The following is a 21,323-nucleotide window of genomic DNA, read 5'->3' as shown; positions in this document are numbered from 1 at the left end:
TAGAGCAATCTGTGCAAAGGGAATAGCATAACAAGGGGGACAGGGTGACCAGCGGTGTCCTTCACTGAAAAAGGAATAGGGGTGGGTCCGGCACAGTGGCTCACACCTGTAATCCCAGCTACTTGGGAGGCTGAGGCAGGAGAATTGTTTGAACCCGGGAGGTGGAGGTTGCAGTGAGCCGAGATCACGCCACCGCACTCCAGCTGGGGGAACAGAGCAAGACTCTGTCTCAAAAAAAAAGAAAAAGAAAAGGAAAAGAAAAAGAAAAAAAAGAAAAAAGAAATGGTGGAGAAATGAATGGGTTACAAGTACCTGTAGGATATTGGGTCAAAAAGTCCATTAGATGGTTGGACACACAGGACTGGAGCCCAGCAAAGGGTTCTGCTCAGCAAATGTCTATTTGATGTTCATTAATAAGCAGATGATTATGGATCAGGATCCAAGGAGAGTTCTCAGAAAGAGGAGAGTGGAGGCCCAGCCACTGAATTATGGAAAATGTGTCCATTTAAGGGAGGAGCAGTAGAAGAGGGAGGAAAGAAGTGAGAAGATTCCAATCGGGAAGACAGGATTCAAAAAGAGAGCTGGAGAAAAATGTAGCAAACTAGACTCCAAGAAAAGAGATAATTTCAGGAAGACTGTGGGTATTAAATGCCGCAAAAGGCCTAGGTAGAAAACAGCCCATCAGATTTGGCACTGTGGAAGTTACTCACCTTCCTATCTGGACCAGTCTCTCCATGATGGTCAGACTGCAAGACAACTGGCCGGATGTTGAGGGGTGAATTGTGGCAAGACTCAGGACAGTGAGTGTGGAAGAGCCTTTCCAGAAGGTGGTTTGGATGGAAGGGAGGGAGGAGAGATAGAAACTGGAAAGGACTTTTGGGACAAGGAATGGCTTGTGGTTAGGTGGAAGCAATTTGAGCCTATTTATATGTGCAAGGGAAACATCCCAGAGAGGGGTGCAGTGGATTCGACCACCACAGCAGATAAGCTGGGGCTACCGCAGTGAGCAAAGTTACATCCCTGCCCTCAAGGAGCTTATAGTCTAGTGTGAAGAAACAGAGAACAAGCAAATAAGCAAATCAATATACGGCATGACGAGTGCTGAGGAGAAACCCCAGTGGGCAGGGGAGGGAACAGAAGAGGCTGTGTGCAGTGTGGGGGTGGCAGGAAGAGCCCCCTGCTGCTGTGACCTCTGCCACACAATTTTGTTCCTAACACTTGTCAAACAAACTTGTGTGCAGCCTGGCGTTTTAGTTATGCGGTGTCTCTCTCTCCTACGACACAGGACAGCGGCTTCCACTTCCCCATCTTTGCCTTGTCCACATCATGGCGTTCTGCAGAGAAGGCTGTCCATGAATCCTTGTAGTAGGAATGCTACAAACCCTTCCTCTTCAGTTAGGACAGGCATTATCCAAACAATCTCCTCCCCATCCCCAGGGAATTCTCGGAAGTGGCACCTAGTAACCTACAATGACTTAAGCAAATTGTTTGAATGCCTAAAGGGTACAAATTATTTAGTATTCTCTACACATTTGCAAATTTACGCACATCTTCTTGTTTTAGTTTTAACCTTACAGTTCATTTTGGGAATGGATTTGGGGGAAGAGAGAAAGAAATTAGTCTTTATAACCCTGCCAAACTCTGAATCCTACCTCTTGGTAAGGCATCATTTTAAAAGGTTAGAATAACTTTTATATTCATTATCACATTTGATTTCCCAACTTTATCTGCAGAAAAACAATAAATGGGGCCTTCCTATTAGTTCACCATATTTTCCTTAGGTAGAAATTCCTTGTATCTGATAGTCTTTAGGGTCCTCTTTGAGACTAAGATCCCCTTTGAAATGAGATGAGGTTGGCCCCCTTTCCCTACCCCAGAGGCCAGCACGCAGCACACACAGGAGAGGACAGGAAACAGAGGGGAGTCGCTCTGATCTCCATATTCTGTTCTTTCCCAGGGAAGATGCTCTGTTTTCAACCAAAAACAAGATCATTCTAAATGTCACTGCTCCACACCCCATCTGGGCTCCTGAAAGCAAAGCTGCCTCATTTCTGAATCAGACGTCATCACCCACTGAAAAGCCTCCGGCATCCAAGCTTGGCTGGTAGTGGGGTCCTGGCTCGAGGGGAGAGACTCATCTCCCTCAGCGAAGCTGCCCCCCATCATTTCTTTTGAGAAAGGAAGAGAATGGGGAAGGACCAGCAGCAAAAGAGAACCGTTTCATCACTGCCTCTCTGACCTTTTAAAGAGCAAATGGTTAAAATAAATACTATCAGGCTCATTTCTATGGACTTGAACATTTTACAACCTGTAGAATCATATGACATATTGCCATTTTGTGGAACTCCTAGAAGGGACAGAAGGAAATATACATCGCTATGCAGTCTATAGGCTGAGACGGGCTTCAGAGCTAAAACCCAGGACATGTGGTGTCTGGAGGGCAACTCATGGCAGGCAAAGGCAGAGCCTGCCCTGGAGTGCTGAGTAAAGATGCTGAGGATGTCATGCAAGGATCTGTCATGAGCAAAAATATCAGAGTCCTCCAGGATGTGTCCACATTCTCATTAGCCCTTACACTGAGCCTCCTTCCAGGTATGAAAAAAAAAAAAGAAAGCCTCAGGAGGAGAGGAGGCAAACAGGTGCAGAGACCTGCACTTGGCTGCAGGTGAGAACTCTGGCTATAAATAACCCACCGCTTCGTGGGGGAGGAGGATCCCAGTCATCACCAAGAAGTCATAAATTCAACTCCATTCATAAAAATGTATATGCAATCAAAGGACTTCAAAACACAGACTTTCATTTCATCTAGTATTCCCACAGAGGGAAGGGAGGCTATGAGAAACTCCTCTACTGGTGGCCAAATGTTTTTCTTCTTAACCTGAAATGATGCACTAGCACATGGCTGCTTAGATCATAACATCCGCGATGTTTTTCAATAGAGGGGTAATGCCATGAAAAGCTTTCATGCTGCAAGCAAAAAGATGACCTTCTTAAATTTACATTCAACACGTAAAAACACATAATAACTTCTGTACATGATAGAGTTGTGTGTATGTGTGTGTGTGTGTGCTTTACGAAACAAAAATTTATATTTTGTCTACCATTGAAGGGAGTGAGGAGAGACCGATGTTTGTTGAGCATCCACAATGTGCCAGGTGCTTTGCAAGCCTCATCTTCTCATTTCATCCTCACAGCAGACCAAGGGGGTATAGACTGTTGCCGTGACCATTTTATGAGTGAGAAAATGAGGCTCTGAGAGGTTTAACAACTTGCCTGAGGTCACACAGGAAGCGACCCTTGTTCTTCCTGCTACATCAAGCTGCCTCCTCAAGTTCCAACAAATACTTTTGTTACCTTGTCCCGTACACATCTGTAAATCTTCCTGCTAGAGTCATTTTTGTGGTTCATGGTAAGATGCTGCCAAAAGAGCTGAAAGAAATAGAAAGAGTCTTTATCAAGTACAGAAATGACAGGTCATTTCCAGAAGATACAGTACAAGAGTTCAATTTCATCATTAATTAGTATCTCATGCACATTGGATGAGATGTCCTTCTGTATCACATTTAGGAGACACTTAAGTTACATTCCAAGCACAAGCTAAAAATGACCTGTGTTCCACCATTGTTATCCACAACTTCCTTCTCAGTTCTTAGACAACAGTCTCAACTGTGACTGTATTACAATTGTCTTCCTGGCGCCGAGGTTGCATTTCATCTTTGAAAGCCCTGGTCAGAACAACTTTTAAGGACTCCTTGAATCGTTTCTTCTTACTGCTTCCCACAAAGAAGTAAATGAAAGGGTTGGCGCTACTGTTGATTGTGGAGAAGAGCAGGGAAATGTGGTGTAGGTTCCCAAAGGTTGACCAATACTCATAGTACAGCAGGTAAAGGAGTCTCATGGGCATGGCGAAGATGAGGAATATAATGATGGTGACCATGATGACTATGTACAGCTTGGAGGAATGGGAAGCCCACGTGTTCTTCCGGATCTTCACGACCAAGATAGTGCTGGACACCAGCATGAGGGGTGTGAAGACCAGGAAGCTCAGGACGGCTATAAAGATGATGACTGCCCGGCAGTCACTCCGAGAGTGACTCTCTTCTTCTCTGTCGATGCACATGACATACTCCGTGGTGGTCACCAAGCAAGAAAGAGCCCACAGAAGGGCACAGACCAACGCCGACTGGTACTTGGGGCGATGGCATCGGTACCAGATGGGGTAAAGGACTGACAGGCACCTCTCCACACTAATGGCCGTCAGCAGATAGAGGCCCGTGTTGTAGCCAAACAGAAAAGTCACTGATAATGTGACAATTGTGTAGTAATGGCCAGAAGAAAGCTCATAATCTAAAGCATAGTCGATAGACAAGATGAAAATACAGAAGAGCAGTGAGATGTCCGCGATAGACAAGTGGGTGATGTAGACAGTGAAGGGATTTCTTCTCATCCGGAAGCACAGGAACCAGAGGAGAATCCCATTCTCAACAAACCCCACTGGGGAGATGCTCATAATGACCCAGTGCACGATGGGGATTTGCCGATGTGCACTCCCGACCGAGGCGTTCCTGCCGGTTGAGATGTTCATGGGTTCCTCAGCAACAGATGATGTCACGTTTGACCCATCCATGAGGAGGCCTCAGGCTGGAACTCTTCAGGTAATTTTCTGTAAATGTGTCCAAAACAAAAACAAACACAAAAAGCCATGAAAATTGTTGGATTGGAATAAAAGAGAAATTCAGCTATAAATCATAATCTTCATGTTATTAAAAAAAAAGTTTAACAGACTGTACAGTTATCTTTTTCCCAGTGATAAGATTAGGCCTTTAGGACCTGATAAGAAAGAGAACTTAGACCTGATAAAAGAGAGAACTGATCGAATGACCCTTTTGGATCCCCAGTGATAGCCATTCACTCTATATCACTGTGTGCTTGTGGCTTAGCGCCAAAAAGGAGACGGCCAGGCAAGAGTGGCTGACTGCCCTGGGCAGGACCCATTTCCAGTTCTGGCCTGAGCTTTCCTAATGGCATTTTGAAAATCATTTCATCTTCTGGGCCTCCATTCATTTTCCTGAGGGACCAGGTTGACTGCATTAAGACTTGATGACAAAATGCATGTTTGGGCAATGCTGCCATTGTCATTTTTTAATACACGAAGTGCCATAAGCAGGAAAGAGAGGGAGTGCCTGGGACAATGGATTTAATACTGTACCAATATTGCTTAAAGGGTGAACAATCAAAAGGCATTTATTTTACACGGCTTCAATATCTGGGACAAAGCTGGGCACCTGCTCAGACTACATAAGCCAGGCAAGCCATGTGTGGAGTAGATAAAGAGCCCTAACAAGACGTATGTACGTCCCCACAGACCACAGGCCAGACGGTACAGGAAACACCATCGCCAGATGCCAGACAAAGCACTCACCCGAACCAGGAAAAATGCTCAGCATTTGAGGCTGCAAAGTAAAGATTCTCAGAAACTTTCCCTCACATTTTACCAATTACAAAATGAACATATGCATAGCTCTGCCCTCTTGCTAAAACAAAACACCCTACCACGGGGAAGGAAAAGGAGGCTGTCAACAGAGATCATTTCCCTTGTTCCAAATCTAACTTGTCCTTGGCTTTTAAACACGTTTTTTAGGCTGGACACAGTGGCTTACTCCTGCAGTCCCAGCACTTTGGAAGGCCAGGGCAGGAAGATTGCTTGAGCCCAGGAGTTTGAGAACCAGCCTGGGCAATGTGGCAAACCCCGTCTCTACAAAAAAATACAAAAATTAGCCAGGCCTGGTGGTGCATGCCTGTAGTCCCAGCTGCTTGAGAGGCTGAGGTCGGAGGATCGCTTGAGCGCGGGAGGTTGAGGCTGCAGTGAGCTGTGATCATGTCACTGCACTCCAGCCTGGGTGACAGAGCAGACCCTGTCTCAAAAAAATCTTTTTTTCTAGTTTGTGTGCATGCATATGTATGTGTATGTAGTAAAACATTGTTCTTTGTTTTCTGAACTTTGTCGGTAGGAAGCTGATCAAAATATTTTTTTTTTTTTTGAGACAGAGTCTTGCTCTGTCACCAGGCTGGAGTGCAGCGGCGAGATGCCGGCTCACTGCAACCTCCACCTCCTGGGTTCAAGCAATTCTCCTGCCTCAGCTTCCCGAGTAGCTGGGATTACAGGTGTGTGCCACAATGCCCGGCTAATTTTTTGTATTTTAGTAGAGACAGGGTTTCACCATGTTGGTGAGGCTGGTCTCGAACTCCTGATCTCAGGTGATCCGCTTGCCTCGGCCCCCCAAAGTGCCAGGATTACAGGCATAAGCCACCATGCTGGCTGATCAAAAGAATATTTTTAATTAGTAGATATCTGTCTTTTCCTCATGAGCTCACTGGAAGCAGAATAATACATAAATGTGTTATTTTGTGGCACTCGAATGGCTCTGGTGATATCTGACATTTCCAGAATCGAGTCAGCAGAACCCCAGCACATGCAGGGCCCTGAGCTGTGATCTCAGTACAGCCGGGCCTGGATCCTGGGCCAGCAGGTAGCCTTTAGGTTGGCAAAACAGGTGTTTCCTTCCAGCAATGTGATCCAGGCTCCAAGGAGGCCCCTGCCTCTGTGGGCCCCATCACACCTCTCCCGATCGCACCTCTCCCACTGACACTTCCCTCAGCTGCTCTAATGGGATGCAGGAAATCACTTTCACTGGAGGAGAGCTTCCTTTTACTTCATAATTAGAAGACAGAGACCCCGATAGGAACCCACACAGGACGAGAGCTCACATGTCCTGTCTTGGCTAACCAAAGGCCTGCTGTAGAGACCGGGCCTTGTTAGAAGTTTGCAAGTAAGACCACCATGTTCCCCCAATTCTCCCCCGCGACATTTATCTCATGCCAGGCACTGTTCTAGGCACTGGGACACAGCAGTAAATAAAACAGCCAAAGTGCCGGCCTGCTGGAGTCTATATTCCAGTGGGGAGGCAGTCAGTAAGCAAAAAACAATAACAGCAACAACAACCAAACTGACGTCAGCGCATAAACAGTGCTACGGAAAAAAGTAAAGCAGCATTAAAGGAAAGGAGTGGCAGGGGCCTGGGCGTTCCATCGTCCACAGAGTGATGGGAAAGTCTCACTCATGAGGTCACACTTGGGCAAAGACACGAAGGAAGTAGGCGACCGAGGCCTGCAGGTTCCTGGGGGAAAAGTATTCCAGGCAAAGGGAACACCAAGTTCAAAGTTCCAGAAGCAGGAGGCAGCCAGGAGTGAAGAACCACAAAAAAGGCCAGTGAGGCAGGAACGGCCTGGCAAGGAGAATGGTCAGGTGCTGAAGACTGGGGTCTTTGGCGGCCAGGTCCAAACGGGCTTTGCCAGCTGGGGCTTTTACTCCCAATGAGCCAATAAACCCCAGGAGGTTCTTAGAGGAGGAATGTGGTTAACTTGGAGGACTGAGGCATGAACAGCCTCGGTATGGCCTCTGTGTTCAGGTGACATTCTAGGGGCCACAGCAGGAAGGAGGAGGCCAGGTGGGAGGTGAAGGCACTGGCCTAGACACAGGGAGGATGTTAGCATAAACCAGGTTGTGGCAGAGGTAGTAATATCTGGTGGGAGGTCTTTGATTTGATTCACTGATGGAAGAGACATGTGTTGTGGTAGAAAGAGAATACGTGCTTAGCCATTTGCTGAATGGACAGGTGCACGTGGAGTGGGTTAGCAGGGCCTGTGGAGTTTGAGAAGCCTGTGAGGCAGCCAGGCCATGTCCAGGGGAGGTCAGGAGCCGGGCGACAGTTGTAGCCTAAGGATATAAATGTGGGTGTTGTATGCAAACAGGTGGACTTTGAAGCCATGAGGTGAGATGAGAGTATCTGTGAAATACAATTAAAAAGGAGAAGAGGTTCAAGGACTGGGCCTTGAGGCATTTCAAAGTTAGAGGCTGGGGAGATGAGGAGGAAGAAGGAGAGGAAACTGAGAATGACCTGACAGAGAGGCAGGGGGACAATTGGGGAAGAAGAGCTCCCGGGAGGCCAAGTAAGAATGAGTTGGAGAAGAAAGTGTGATCAACTGAGCTAAATCCTACTGCAAGTTCAAGTGGGCTGAGACCTGGAACTTGATATTGACCATGGGAGTGGAGTCATTGCTGACCTTGGTAGGAGTATTTTCAGTAGACTGGACAAAACGAATGCCTGATGCAAGTGGTTTAGAGAGAACAGGAGGAGAATAGGTGGAGACAGTGAGTGTAGACAACCGTCTTGGGAGCTGTGGGGTTGAGAGGTGATAAACGGATAAGAATTATCCAGTAGAAAGCAAATAATTGAGGAGTCAGGAAGTAGGGGTCTAGAGCTGGGTGGAGTGGCGGCCTTGCCAGAGCATAATTTATACCCGGTGAAGGGGAAGGCTGGGTGTGTGGCTGCAGATACGGTGAGGTGGGTAGATGTGGTTGTGCGAGTGCCCAAGGCGAGAAGTTGTCTTCTGAATGCACAGTATCTCTTTTTCAGCAAAGTAAGAAGCAAGGTCATCAGCTAAGAGTGAGGAGATGTTAAGGGTTTAAGGAGAGAGGGCAAGATGTGAAATAAATGAGGGAAAGAGAGGGCTAGGGACATACACAAAGTGCAGGATCTCCAGCCAGGCTAACCTAGAGCCCGCCCAGGCTAGCGCTTGGGAACCTTGAAGAGACCACTCAGCCTCACCCGTGCTTCGCTCCAGCTCGGTTCAGCTGTCCAGGTGCCGGTATGGAGAAAGGGGAGAGTTGGATTTAACCAGGGCTGAGGTTTACCAGGTGGGTACGACACAGAGGGGGGGGCAAAGGAAGCAAAGCATGTAGAAGGGAAGGCCTATGATAATGGACTCTGGAGCCCAACGGGGTTAGGAGAAAAGTGAGGGCACGAGGGAGGTAACAGACGTGAACAGGAAATAGGAGCCACATATCGGAGGTCCCAGCAATGTCAGGAAATCATTGAAGTCCCCATACTAAAGGCACTGAAGGGGAAGAAGGAGGTGGGGGTTGGAGAACGTGGTGCTTAAAACTGAGCTTCGGGCAGCGAATTTTGGGATTATCAGTATTAAGTGCAGAGCATGACCATGGAAAAGAAGGGCTGAGGGAGAGTGAAGGACAAGATCATTTGAGTTGAGAGCAGAACCTGGAGCCTCAGGGCTGGAAGAATTATCCACAGATGCTGAAATTGCTGAGAAATAGTGTTGGAGACCAGGAATATTGTTGGCTGTAATCCAGGTGCTAAAATCATCAAGGAATTTGGGACAGCAGCCCAGGGATCCAAAGCGACCACAGCAAGGAGGGTGGGAGGCCACACAGTGGCCAGCATGCACTTCAGAGCCTGGTGTTTCGTTGCTCCTGCTGCTGGTGGTATTGGAGAGAGAGGAGAGGGGAAAGAAATGTAACTCATAGTACACAAAAGGTAGAGGTAACAGGGGCCTGGACCAGCGCCATCCAACAGAAACACAACGTGGGCCACCTGTGTAAGCGAAGTTCTAGTAGCCACGTTAAAGAAAGTAAAAAGAAACCAGCAAAATCCATTTTAATAATGTACTTTATTTAGCCTAATGTGTTTAAAATATTATTTCAACACGTCATCAATACAAAAAATATGGATGAGGTATTCATGTTCTTTTCTATGCATTAAGTGCCCCAGATGCAGGGGGTATTTCACTCTTGCAGGGCCTCTCGCTTCCAATGAGCCTGGTTCCCTATGCTCAGGAGCCTCATGTGACTCGGGGCTCCCGTGTTGGCCATCACAGGTCAACAGCCATGGCAAAATCAAAGTCACTTATGCAAGGAAGCCAAGTGCTTTCATCTTTTAATTACTAACCTAAACCAAAGACCAGAAATATAAATTCAGGACCTAATCCAAGTTTTCGAGAATATTGACAAGATCGTCTTTCTGCCTCTGGTCCATTCCTTGGGATCTCTCGTGGACCACGTCCTTCAGCTGCAGCTTCTTGCTATGTGGAGAGAGCTCTCAGTTGCCCCAGGTCACCTCCCCTTCTCTGTCACCCTCCTTGCTCATCCTAGATTCAAGGCAGGCTCTATTTTCACCACTGACCCATCCTTCGAAGCAGCCTGTCCTACCCTTTCCTTTTACAATACCAGTTTCTATTTCTGTATTCAACTTTTCTTCTTTTCCCCAAAAGTTTCCAAATAAATTCACAAAAGTCAGCTGGGAAAGGTGTTTCAAATTGTATCTTCTTTCTTTATTATTATTATTATTATTATTTTAGAGATAGGGTCTTGCTCTGTTGCACAGGCTAGAGTGCAGTTGTGTGGTCATAACTCATTGGAGGTTGAACTCCTGGGCTCAGGTGACACTCCTGCCTCAGCCTCCCAAATCACTGGGACTACAGGTACATGCCACTACATCTGGCTCATTTTTTTTTCTTTTCTTTTTGTAGAGATGGGGTCTCGTTATGTTCAGAGCCAATACATATCTCCTTGTAACAGAGCAGAGTTAAAATTTTTTAATTAAAAATAATTTTGGGAGATAGTCTCACTCTGTTGACCAGGCTACAGTACAATGGTGCAACCATAGCTCACTGCAGCTTCAAACGCCTGGGCCCAAACAATCCTCCCCCTCAGCCTTCTGAGTAGCTAGGACAACAGGCATGCACCATCACACGTGGTTAATTTTGTTTTTAATTTTTTGTAGTGTTGCCAGGCTGGTCTCAAACTCCTGACCTCAAGCAATCCTCCTGCTTCAGCCTCCCAAAGTGCTGGGATTACAGGTGAGAGCCACTGTGCCTGGCCTCAGAGTTAAAATTATATCTTATTCACTGTTGTGGATGGAATTGTGTTCCCTTCCAAAATTCTTGTGTTGAAGTTCTAATCCTCAATGTGACTATATTCGGTGATAGGGCCTTTAGGGAGGTAATTATGGCTAAATAAGGTCCTAAGAGTGGGGCCCTAATCCAATAGAAGTGGTGTCCTTGTAAGAAGGGAAAGAGACATGAGAGATCTCTCTCTGAGAGGGCACAGAGGAAAAGCCATGTAAGGACAGAGGGAGAAGGCAGCCGTCTGCAAACCAAAAGAGAGCCCTCACCAGACTAGCCCTGACGATGCCTCAATCTTGGATTCTGGTCTCCAGAACTGTCAGAAAATAAATTTCTGTTTGTAAGTCACCCAGTCCATGGTATTTTGTTATGGCAGTCAGAGCATCCTAATACACCCACTAAACTGCAAACTCCTTGAAACCAGGACTTCATCTTTTTTGTGTCTGAATCTCCAACACTTGCACACAGTAAGCATTTAATAAGTACTTATCAACCTGTTCCAAGAAATAAAGCCCATTATAACAGTTCTAAGAATAAACTCTGCTTCCCCACGAGAGAAAACCACCACTTTCCACGCAGGGCATCACACTTAATAAACACGGGTTTCAAATGGTTAGAGCACAACTCATGAAGCAAATACAGTATTCAGGCAGACTTTGATCATGATGCGGATTTTAGTCATGATTGGAATGCATATAAAAATTCCATTAAAACTAGTTCTCATTTAAAAACGAATCATAATCCTCCAAATTGTTTTTATAGCGGGGTTCTATTTAAACGAACACATTGCTAAAAATCACATTCCCAGTCTTACCCAACCAACTGAGTTTCGGTCTCTGAAGCGAAATAGCAGATGGCGAGAAATGCCTTGACAACAGCCGGCCCTACGTGCTCGCCACCCCAACCCTTTCCTCCCCCAGCTCCTTGGTCATTTTGTGTATTCTTCATCTCTGCCGGTGGATGACTGACGGGGATATCTGAAGTTGGGAAGTGTGAGGAGAATAGAAGGGTAATTGCTGCTAGCTGACAAAACAGTCTAGCTCAGAATAATTTCGTGTTGGCTCAGTGAGCCTTCCCCAACAGCAGAGAGAAGACCACACACTTGAGATCTCAGAAAACCATGCAGACAAGGTAGGCACTTGTACTGCAGGGTGAATCAGTAGCATAACTTCTCTCCGTGTCAACCCAGTTCTAGGACCAGAGGCTCTCTGCCCAGACATGCCAAACATTTTTCATTATCTTTTTTTTTTTTGAAACAGGGTCTTGCTCTGTTGCCCAAACTAGAGTGCAGTGGTGCAATCATAGCTCACTGCAGCCTTGACTTCTTGGGCTCAAGTGATCCTCCCACCTCAGCTTCCCGAGGAGCTGGGACTACAGGCACTCATGACCATGCTAGCTAATTTTTGTTGTCGTTGTTGTTTATTTCTTACAGAGATGGGGTCTCACCATGTTGCCCAGGCTGGTCTCAAACTCCTGGACTCAAGCGATCCTCCTGCCTCAGGCTCCCAAAGTTCTGGGATTACAGGCATCAGCCACCATGCCCGGCCACCAATCATTTTTCTTGCACAGCACTTGCATTTGCAGGGATGCATGTTTACCTGGCAGTGACAGCCTGGGGTGGAAGGATAGTTCATCCTGACAGCCCTCAGTGGCCCCTGGAGTGGTCAGTTACACTGCAATGGAAACCTCAGTTGGGAACAGATTGCAAAGACAGACGAGGAGGTGACAGCACCATGACTGGTCAGCATTACTGGAAGCATCCCAGAGCATCTTCCCTCCTCTCTTTCTTCTCACAAAAGGGATGTCTAGGGTGAAAGAAATAAGTTAGATTGTGAGAATATCGTGGTGTGGGGCTCTTGAGGCCAAAGCACCTTTCCTTCCATCCTAGCTTTGGAGCCTTGAAATCAGCTTGGGAGGCTGATAAGGATCATGTCATTGCCCCCTTTTGAGAGGGAAAAACCTAAGGATGAATAACCACGCCAGGCTCAGAGCCACCATGTTGCACAGCCCCAAAGGACCTACCATCTGCGTTTGCTCCAGTGTGTCCAGTGCTCTCTGGGTCCTGCAGGGCTGTAGTGCCCAGAAACTTATGTGGATCTTAATCACAGTGTTGGCCAGGCAGAAATCCAGGTCACTTGACTTCTGACCACAAGCTGAGATAGTAAGAAGAAAAAAGAAGGGAGAAGGGAGGAGAAGGAGAAGAAAGGAGAAGGGGAAGGGGAAGAAGGGAGAAAGAGAAGGAAGAAGGAGGAGGAAGAAGAGGGAGGAGGAGGAGGGAGGAGGAGGAAGAGGGAGGAGGAGGAAGTAGAAAAGGGAGAAGGAGAGAGAGGGAGGAAGGAGGAGGAGCCAGGAGGAGGGAGGAGAAGGGAGGAAGAGGGAGCAGGAGGGGGGAGGAGGAAGAGGAAGAGGGAGGAGGAGGAGGGAGGAGGGAAGAGGAGAAGGAAGGAGAAGGAGGAGGAGGGGGAAGAGGAAGGAGGAGGAGGGGGAAGAGGAAGGAGGAGGAGGGAGGAGGAAGGGGAGGAGGGAGGAGGAGGAAGAGGGGGAGGAGGGAGGAGGAAGGGGGAGGAGGGAGGAGGAGGAAGAAGGACAAAGGAAGAGGAGGGAGCAGGAGGAAGAGGGAGGAAGAGGAGGGGGGAGGAGGAAGAAGAAGGAGGAGGAAGGACAAGGAGGAAGAGGGAGGTGGAGGAGTGAGGGGGAGGAGGGAGGAAGAGGAAGAGGGAGGAGGAGGAGTAGTCACAGTCTGGAAATCACTGTTCTATCAAACCCCTCAACTTCGCAGATTAGTAAGTGGTTGCTGGAGAGCCTGTGAGGCAAGACAACCTTCACAACTGGTTTGAGAAGCCCTGTAGCCCAGCGTGCCTGATCTGAGCCCGGAGCTCTCTCCACTACACTCTGGGGCCCAATCCTATTTTTAAGACTTTACCTTGTATAGCCTCTCTATACTTAAGTTTTCCAATCTAGTCTGCCTCTAACCTTTCCTATTTAAGAAATTAAAGTCACCACATTGTAGGGAATATTTTTTATTAAGACTTGTTTAGGCTGGGCAGAGTAGTTCACGCTGGTAATCCCAGCACTTTGGGAGACCGAAGCAGGCAGATCACCTGAGGTCAGGAGTTCGAAACCAGCCTGGCCAACATGGTAAAACTCTGTCTCTACTAAAAATACAAAAATTAGCTGGGCATGGTGGTGCATGCCTGTAATCCCAGCTCCTCAGAAGCAGAGGCAGGAGAATCACTTGAACTTGGGAGATGAAGGATGCATTGAGCCCAGATTGCACCACTGCACTCTAGCCTAGCCAACAGAGTGAGACTCCAGCTCAAAAAGAAAAGAAAAGAAAAAAGGCTTGTTTAATTTCTAGTTGTGACTTTGCCACTATGTGGTCTCTGATATGAAGTAGTCCACAGGGACTGATCAAACCACTGCTGCCTGTTCAGAGACCTCTGCCACTAAATAAATAATTACCCTGAAACCACCTTTGCAAAAATTATAACAATGAGAAAATTATGACAGTGTGAGACCTCACCTAACTGACTCCATCTTGCTTCTAAACTCTAAGCTGTCCTTGTTCATTCCTGAGCATAGGCTGAACTAACTTTGGGAGGAACTTAGTTTATAGTTTAACTTTGAAACAAAGACAGTAACAGCCCTTTCCCAAAACAAGCCCACTTCTTGCCTGGGGACCAGAATGCCTTTGTGAGACTAACAAGTTAGGGACAAGATTCAAAATTATGGTTTAGGAATCATGCAGCTAGAGGCCACAAGATTCTGTACCTCCCCGATTGCTCCTAGGGATAACATCACTATTGTAAAACCTAACATTAGGGCTCAAGATATTTTTTCAGACCCTGCATTCTGATGCACCAGCTGGTGCAACTCGACAGGTAATCTGGCTCAACCAGTTCTGTGATCCCACCCAGACCACAAGACAACTTGCTTCAACTTCCTGTGACTTCATCCTTCAACCTGACCAATCAGCACTCCCCATTCCCTGGTCCCCTACTCACCAAATTATCCTTAAAAAAGCACCAGTCTCGGGCCGGGTGCGGTGGCTCACGCCTGTAATCCCAGCACCGTGGGAGGCAGAGGTGGGCGGATCAGGAGGTCAGGAGATAGAGACCATCCTGGCTAACATGGTGAAACCCCGTCTCTACTTAAAAATACAAAAAATTAGCCGGGTGTGGTGGCGGCACCTGTAGTCCCAGCTACTCGGGAGGCTGAGGCAGGAGAATGGCGCGAACCCGGGAGGCGGAGCTTGCAGTGAGCAGATATCGCGCCACTGCACTCCAGCCTGGGCGACAGAGCAAGACTCTGTCTCAAACAAACAAACAAACAAACAACAACAACCAAAAAAACCCAGTCTCTGGATTTTCAGGGAGACTAATTTGAGTAGTAAAACTCTGGTCTCTCGTTTAGCTGGCTCTGCATGAATTAAACTCTTTCTCTATTGCAATTCCTCTATCTTGATAAATCGGCTCTGTCTGGGCAGCGGGCAAAGAGAAGTTTAAGCAGTTACAGTCCCAATAGGGCTCATTTTATAGCCTCTTTAATCTTAACACAAAATGGGAGTATTTTCTTTTAAACGTTTATCGCCTTTCTTCTAATTTTAAAACAGTATGTGCTCTTTGAAGACAATTCAGAAAATCCACACATACAACTACTATTAAAAAATTAACCTGATTCAACATTTAGGATATTCCATTAGTCTTTGTTCAATGTTTTATACACACTCTTTTTTAAAATTGAGATTGCATTTTTATAATGTTTTGGTATCCTTTCTACCTTTTTTTCACTCAATATCATATTGTAAACACTTTCTCATGTCAGTATATACTCTTAAAGTATGATTTTAATATCACTAACTGAAGGTATCATGATTTATTTATTTATTTATTTATTTATTTATTTATTTATTTATTTATTTATTTATTTATAATTTTGAGACAGGGTCTCACTCTGTCAGCCAGGCTGGAGTGCAACGGCGAGATCACAGCTCACTGCAGCCTCAATCTCCTGGGCTTAAGTGAGCCTCCCAGGTAGCTGGGACTAGAGGCACACGCCACCATGCCAGCTAATTTTTATGTATTTTTTGTAGAGACAGGGTTTTGCCATGTTGCCCAGGATGGTCTCGAACTCTTGGACTCAACTGATTCTCCTGCCTTGGCCTCCCACAGTGCTGGGATTACAGACGTGAGCCACTGTGCCCAGTTTTCATTATTTATTTTTAGTAATCCCCTAGCCTTGGACATACCATTTGCTTCTGATTTTTCACCGCTATTTTTAAAAACAAAGCACTGTCATGAATTTACATGGATGCAAATTTTGTGCATATCTCTAATTATTCCCCTAGGACATATTTCTAAAAGTGGAATTGCTAGACCAAAGGGTATAAACATTCTTCAAGATTTAAATGTGTATTAACAAACTGTCATCCAAAATAACCATGCCAATTGTATTAATACCAACATCAACAGTATATAAATTTTTTAAACAGCATATGTGTTTCTTTTTCTACAACATCTTCAGTTTCTTAAATTCCCAAATTTGATAGGTGATAAGAGATACCTTGTTTTAATTTGCATTTATTTGATTCCTAATGAGGTTGGACATTCTTTTAGGTTAACAGTTACTTGTATTTTTCGATGGATTGTTTTTTCAAACTCTATGTTCATTTCTTTTATTGAATTGCAAGAAACATTTGTAAATATGGCAATTCATTATACGTTATATGTCACAAATTGTTTTTCCCCAGAAACTGGAGTATTTTATAAAAGACATGAAAGGATGCTGCTTGGAGTTTTCTTTAAAACACTTCCTTATTGATAAAGACCATTTAGATCATTAAACGCTGATCATTAAGATTTAGAGCTTGAAAAAATCATGCAGATACTGCAAACTACCCCCTTGTTTTTCCAGGTGAGGAAATTAACTCAGGACTAGTCCAAGGTTGCGTACTTAGTAACAAAGGCAGCAGCAAAGCCTGGATTGCCCCAGGTCCAAATTGGCGCTATATCTAGCTCTCCCCTGCCCCACCCAACATACACACACACCAGCTCATTGTCAACAGTCCATCTGTGTGTGAAGTTCACACACCCATTCATGGGGCTGTTAAGACTTTTGGAACATTTATTAATGGCTTTTATGTCACCAGAAGCAACCACACTATCAACTGGGTTGTCAGTAATTAAAATCCTTAAAAGATGGATTTTTTAATTTATCAAAGGATGGATCTATTTATCAAAGAATGGATTTTTATTTATTAAAGCGCCATCTACCCAATACCAAACCCATAACCAAAACAACACAAACACACAGGAATGAGCTGTTTTCAGAAATACTGTCTCTGTTGTCACTTTCTTCTGTGAAACAGAGTGGCTCCTAGCTATCACCATTATCAATAAACACATCTATTGATGAAGGACACCATGCTTCACCATTATGGGTAAAAATAATTGACGTCAGAGGGGGAAATTCAGGCACATCCTTTTGTCAGAACAAATAAGAGAAAGGAGCCAATCCATTCAACAGCGCAGTGCTCTCAGACAAGTCCTCCAGAAGGGGGTGAGACAAGATCTGGGGCTCGAGCCCCTCCCCAATGCGTGAGTGTTGCTATGGAACCCCACTTCACGTCTCCTTGCCTCTGTCTCTGAGATGATGCTAGAGCCTAGCATATTTCTTCCCTCGGGCTCTCCTCTTGCCTTCCTGCAGTTCTTCTGTCTCCTTCGGTGGATCCCTTCTTACACTGCCCTTTGCACACTGGAGTTCCACCGGGCTCCATTCTTTTTTTTTTTTTTTTTTTTTGAGACAGGATCTCACTCTGTCGCCCAGGCTGGAGTACAGTGGCGCCATCTCTGCTCACTCCAGCCTCCGCCTCCTGGGTTCAGGTGATTCTCTTGCCTCAGCCTCCTGAGTAGCTGGGACTACAGGCGCCCGCCACCACGCCTGACAAATGTTTTTGTATTTTCAGTAGAGACAGTGTTTTGCCATGTTGGCCAGTCTGCAGGCTCCATTCTCGACCCTTTTCCCTTCCTACTCTACAGACTCTCCTTGGGTGGTCTTGCTCAGTCCCACCGTTTCAACCATCCCCACTTGCTGATGAAATCCAAATGCACAGCTTTAGCTCACACATCTCCCCAGCATGTCAGACCCATACAACCAACAGCCCTGGGTCTCTCCAACTGTGTCTCATGGTGGCACAGCAGCCTCAGTGGGTCAATCCAACCTTCTCCACTCGTCCACATTTCCTCCAGTATGCCCAATAGCCTTCAACACAAAAAACTGGACACTTTACCATATCTTGTATGTCCCCTGCACCAGTACCTAGAATCAGCCATTTCTCCAAGGAGCCCTGGTTCCTTTCAGTAAATAATTATATTTAGAAGCCAAGATCTGGTTGTAAAATGTGCTCATTGCTAGAAGGCTGTCACTGCTCCCAGGCCCTCTCAGGGGTAGGTCTAAGGAATATACGTACATAGATACATTTATGTATAGTCATACATACACACACCTACAGCTGTATTTTGGTATCTTTGTATATCTTTATAAAATATACACATATAATCATGAATTGACCCCAATATCTCCAATTTTAACCCACCGCCAGTGGATTCATTTGAGTTTTCTCCCTCTCCATATTTGTAACTCCCTTCTCTGAGAAACCTGGCTTCCATGGCCCTCTATGCATTTACTCATTTGATCAACCCACCTATGAACGGTTGCCTATGTCTGCCACTGCTCCTCCCCTGCCCTGCACAGATGCCCTCCTCACTTTGCTGGACTCTTTTACTTCCTGTTGGAACAGTGCTGCCCCTGCCCCCCACCCTGAGACACGGACCTCATGCAGCAGGAGATCCAACACCCAGCACCGGTTCCCTGTACCGGCCACACAGATATCCTGCTCTGCTCAGCACTGACATCCCTTGCCATGTCACCACTGCCACTGCCCTCACCCTGGCATGGCTGCCCCCATGGGGATGATCCTTGCCTATTCAGGCTCCAGCACTTCACACAAGCCACCACAAGCCAGGCTGACCATGGTGGAAAGTAGGACTTAATACCCACCACCTTCCTGCAAAACTCAAAGAACTATAGGCAGTATCGCATCTGAATCCTGAAGAGACTTTTGAGAAGAGGGATTTTGACATTGATCAAAGTACAGTGCAGAGATCACTGCCTATTCTGCTTGTGCCTACGGCTGCTTCGCCTGGGAGCTGCACTTTCAGTCAAACTGACCACGAGAAGCAAGCCCTCCATCAAGCAGATTAACCCACTGGGCCTTAACTGCTTGACATACTGGCATTTTAATGTAGTTCTGAAAGGCTGGGGTATAAGAAATGCTAGAGATTAAAAGCACTTTGCCAGTATGAATCTCACGGAAATGCCAAACTGAGATAATGAATCAACAAGCAGGGAAAACAAGCATGGTGGTTTCCATAGATGGGTAAGGACGTGGGCTTTGCAGAGCCTGTGTCCTGGCAGGTCCACTTGAGATTGCCGGCTGCATTTACCTCTCAATGAAAGTGAGAGCAGCAGATGGGTGGTGGCGCTGATAGAAAAAACAAGGAGACTCAGAGTCTGCAGAGAGTTCTAAATGCCATACATTTATGCTGCTCAAGTGTTCTCTAGAGACCTCAGAAACAAACAACCCCTTCCACATTCCCATTCAGTTGAGCACAGTCCTCCCAGGGCCCCAGATTCCCAGCCTAGCACATCACTCTTAGAAGAAAGAAAGGGGGCTGGGGAGAAAGGCAGGGAGAAAAAAGGAAAGATAAAAAAGCCAGCAGAACTCAGGTTGGAGGAGTGGGCCATCTGAAACTGCCTGTTGTTCCCAGGCAACTTAAAAGACAGCCTGACCCTAGGCTGGACTTTCTAGGTGTGCAGATCCAGAGAAAAGAGCAAATTCTTCCCTGTGTGCGTGTGCAGTCACCTGGACAAACAGAAACCCATTTGTGAGATGGAATTTCCATGGCAGGCAAGGGCTCTGATGGGAATGTACAGGGCAGGAACATCTGTCCTGGTATTAAATGCATCATTCCCGTCTTCCCCACACTAGGGCCATCTGCATGCAGAAGCAGAGACTCCTTGCTCCCTTTCCAGACATACCATTGGATCAATTTAGAGCCTTGGTCTAAAAGCGGGGAAGGTGATTTTGTCCCCCAAGGGATGTTTGTCACGCCTGGAGATATTTTTGGTTGTTACAACGGAGAGGAGTGTGCTACTGGTGTCTAGTTGGTAGAGGCTAGAGATGCTGCTAAACATCCTACAATATACGGGACAGCCCACATGGTAAATAATTACCCAGCCCAAAATGTCAATGGTGCCGAGGCCGTGGCACTCTGCTAGAGGCCAGCTTGTTACAACCCTTTTACTGCTGTACCCACAGCAATCTAACAATACACTATACATTCTCTCACCAAATTACTAAGTATCCTCGCTGGGAAGTGTCGCTAAGATGCTCATACCAAAGATCAAGACTGAGCAGGAGATTCCTTTTAATAAATACCTTGTCACCACAGGACTGCACATGACTTCGAAAGCAACAGAAGCTAATACTGATGCCAGGGCCCACTAAGGAAAAACAAAGAAAAATCAACACAGCTTGCCCCTGTGATGCCCAAGAGCCGACAGCCAAGTGATTTCTCCAGAGGAATCAAATTCAGTAACAACCCTTTCAAACCTCAACTTCTTTATCATTTATAAGCTTTCATTAAGCAACCGTGAAAACCTCCAAGTCCACCATTCAAACCGTGAATTGATCCTAAGATTCTTTCCCCTGCAGTGAGTTAAAAAAGAAAATGCTACTGCAGAAGTTTCAACCCTGAAGTTGAAAAACAATGTCTGGGAACAGTTAACTCAGCAAAGAAGTAAATTTTCCAAAACAAAGGCAGGAGGAAAGAGAAGTTTTGCCAACACACACCAACGGCAAACATCCAACACACCGAAAAAAAAAAAAAAAGGAAAGAAAGAAAGAAAAACCAGCACAGAAAAGAGTTACCCAAGAAAGAGGTTTTTAAAGAGAGAAAATCTTACTCTGGTTGTCAAGGACAGCTAAGCAATGAAAAACTGGGAAGCAGACTCGCTGGTGTCATTTGCTCAGGAAGGGTCAGAGGTGGCCACAGGTTGGCTTCCTCTTTGCATCTAGGGCATCAATGCCCAGCCAGCCTGCAGGGTCTCCGGTCCCAACATCTCGAAGGATGGCTGCAGCCTCTCATCTCTGAAGGAATTAGAGCTGCTCTCCCACTGCTGAAAATATTTGAGATGTGCCAAGCAGATGGTCCCACGCTTATCAGCAGAAGCTTCCAATGGCATCATTCAGTGACACACTCGAGTGAAAATCTTCACGCCAATCCAGAGCGGGGTGTGAGCTGGTGATAATGCAAAGCGGTGGACCACCTTGAACCACTAAGGCCAGGCAGGGCTAAAGAGAAAGATGACCTGGAGAAATGCCACATGGAAGGGCAAAACCGCATGTGTCATGGAAAGATAGAACCAGCTCAAGTTCCCTGCTCAGCGTCTAATAAGTCATGTGACCTCTGCCCAGCTAAGACTTGGTTTTCCCACCTGTA

At 46.2% G+C, this 21,323-nt stretch overlaps 1 protein-coding gene across 2 annotated transcripts; it reads right to left on the bottom strand.

The window, feature by feature from the left end:
• Positions 1-2,590: 2,590 nt before the first annotated feature.
• On the bottom strand, positions 2,591-20,999 carry MAS1 (MAS1 proto-oncogene, G protein-coupled receptor). 2 transcript variants are annotated; one of them, XM_023218970.1, is made up of 3 exons: positions 20,838-20,999; positions 12,360-12,566; positions 3,513-4,663 (listed from the first exon to the last, which is right to left on the bottom strand). In XM_023218970.1, the coding sequence occupies exon 3, from the start codon at positions 4,625-4,627 to the stop codon at positions 3,650-3,652; it is 978 nt and encodes a 325-aa protein (XP_023074738.1). In that variant the 5' UTR covers positions 4,628-4,663; positions 12,360-12,566; positions 20,838-20,999; the 3' UTR covers positions 3,513-3,649. The 2 variants fall into 2 exon arrangements, with proteins under 2 accessions (XP_031791369.1, XP_023074738.1); XM_031935509.1 differs by lacking the exon at positions 12,360-12,566 and having other exon boundaries at positions 2,591-4,663; positions 20,788-20,981.
• Between the last annotated feature and the right edge of the window lie 324 nt (positions 21,000-21,323).

This window comes from Piliocolobus tephrosceles, chromosome 5, assembly GCF_002776525.5.
Source record: "Piliocolobus tephrosceles isolate RC106 chromosome 5, ASM277652v3, whole genome shotgun sequence".
NCBI classification, from domain to species: Eukaryota; Metazoa; Chordata; class Mammalia; order Primates; family Cercopithecidae; genus Piliocolobus; species Piliocolobus tephrosceles.
The sequence above is the reverse complement of the archived record's forward strand: the minus strand, read 5'-3'. Positions and strand labels throughout refer to the sequence as shown.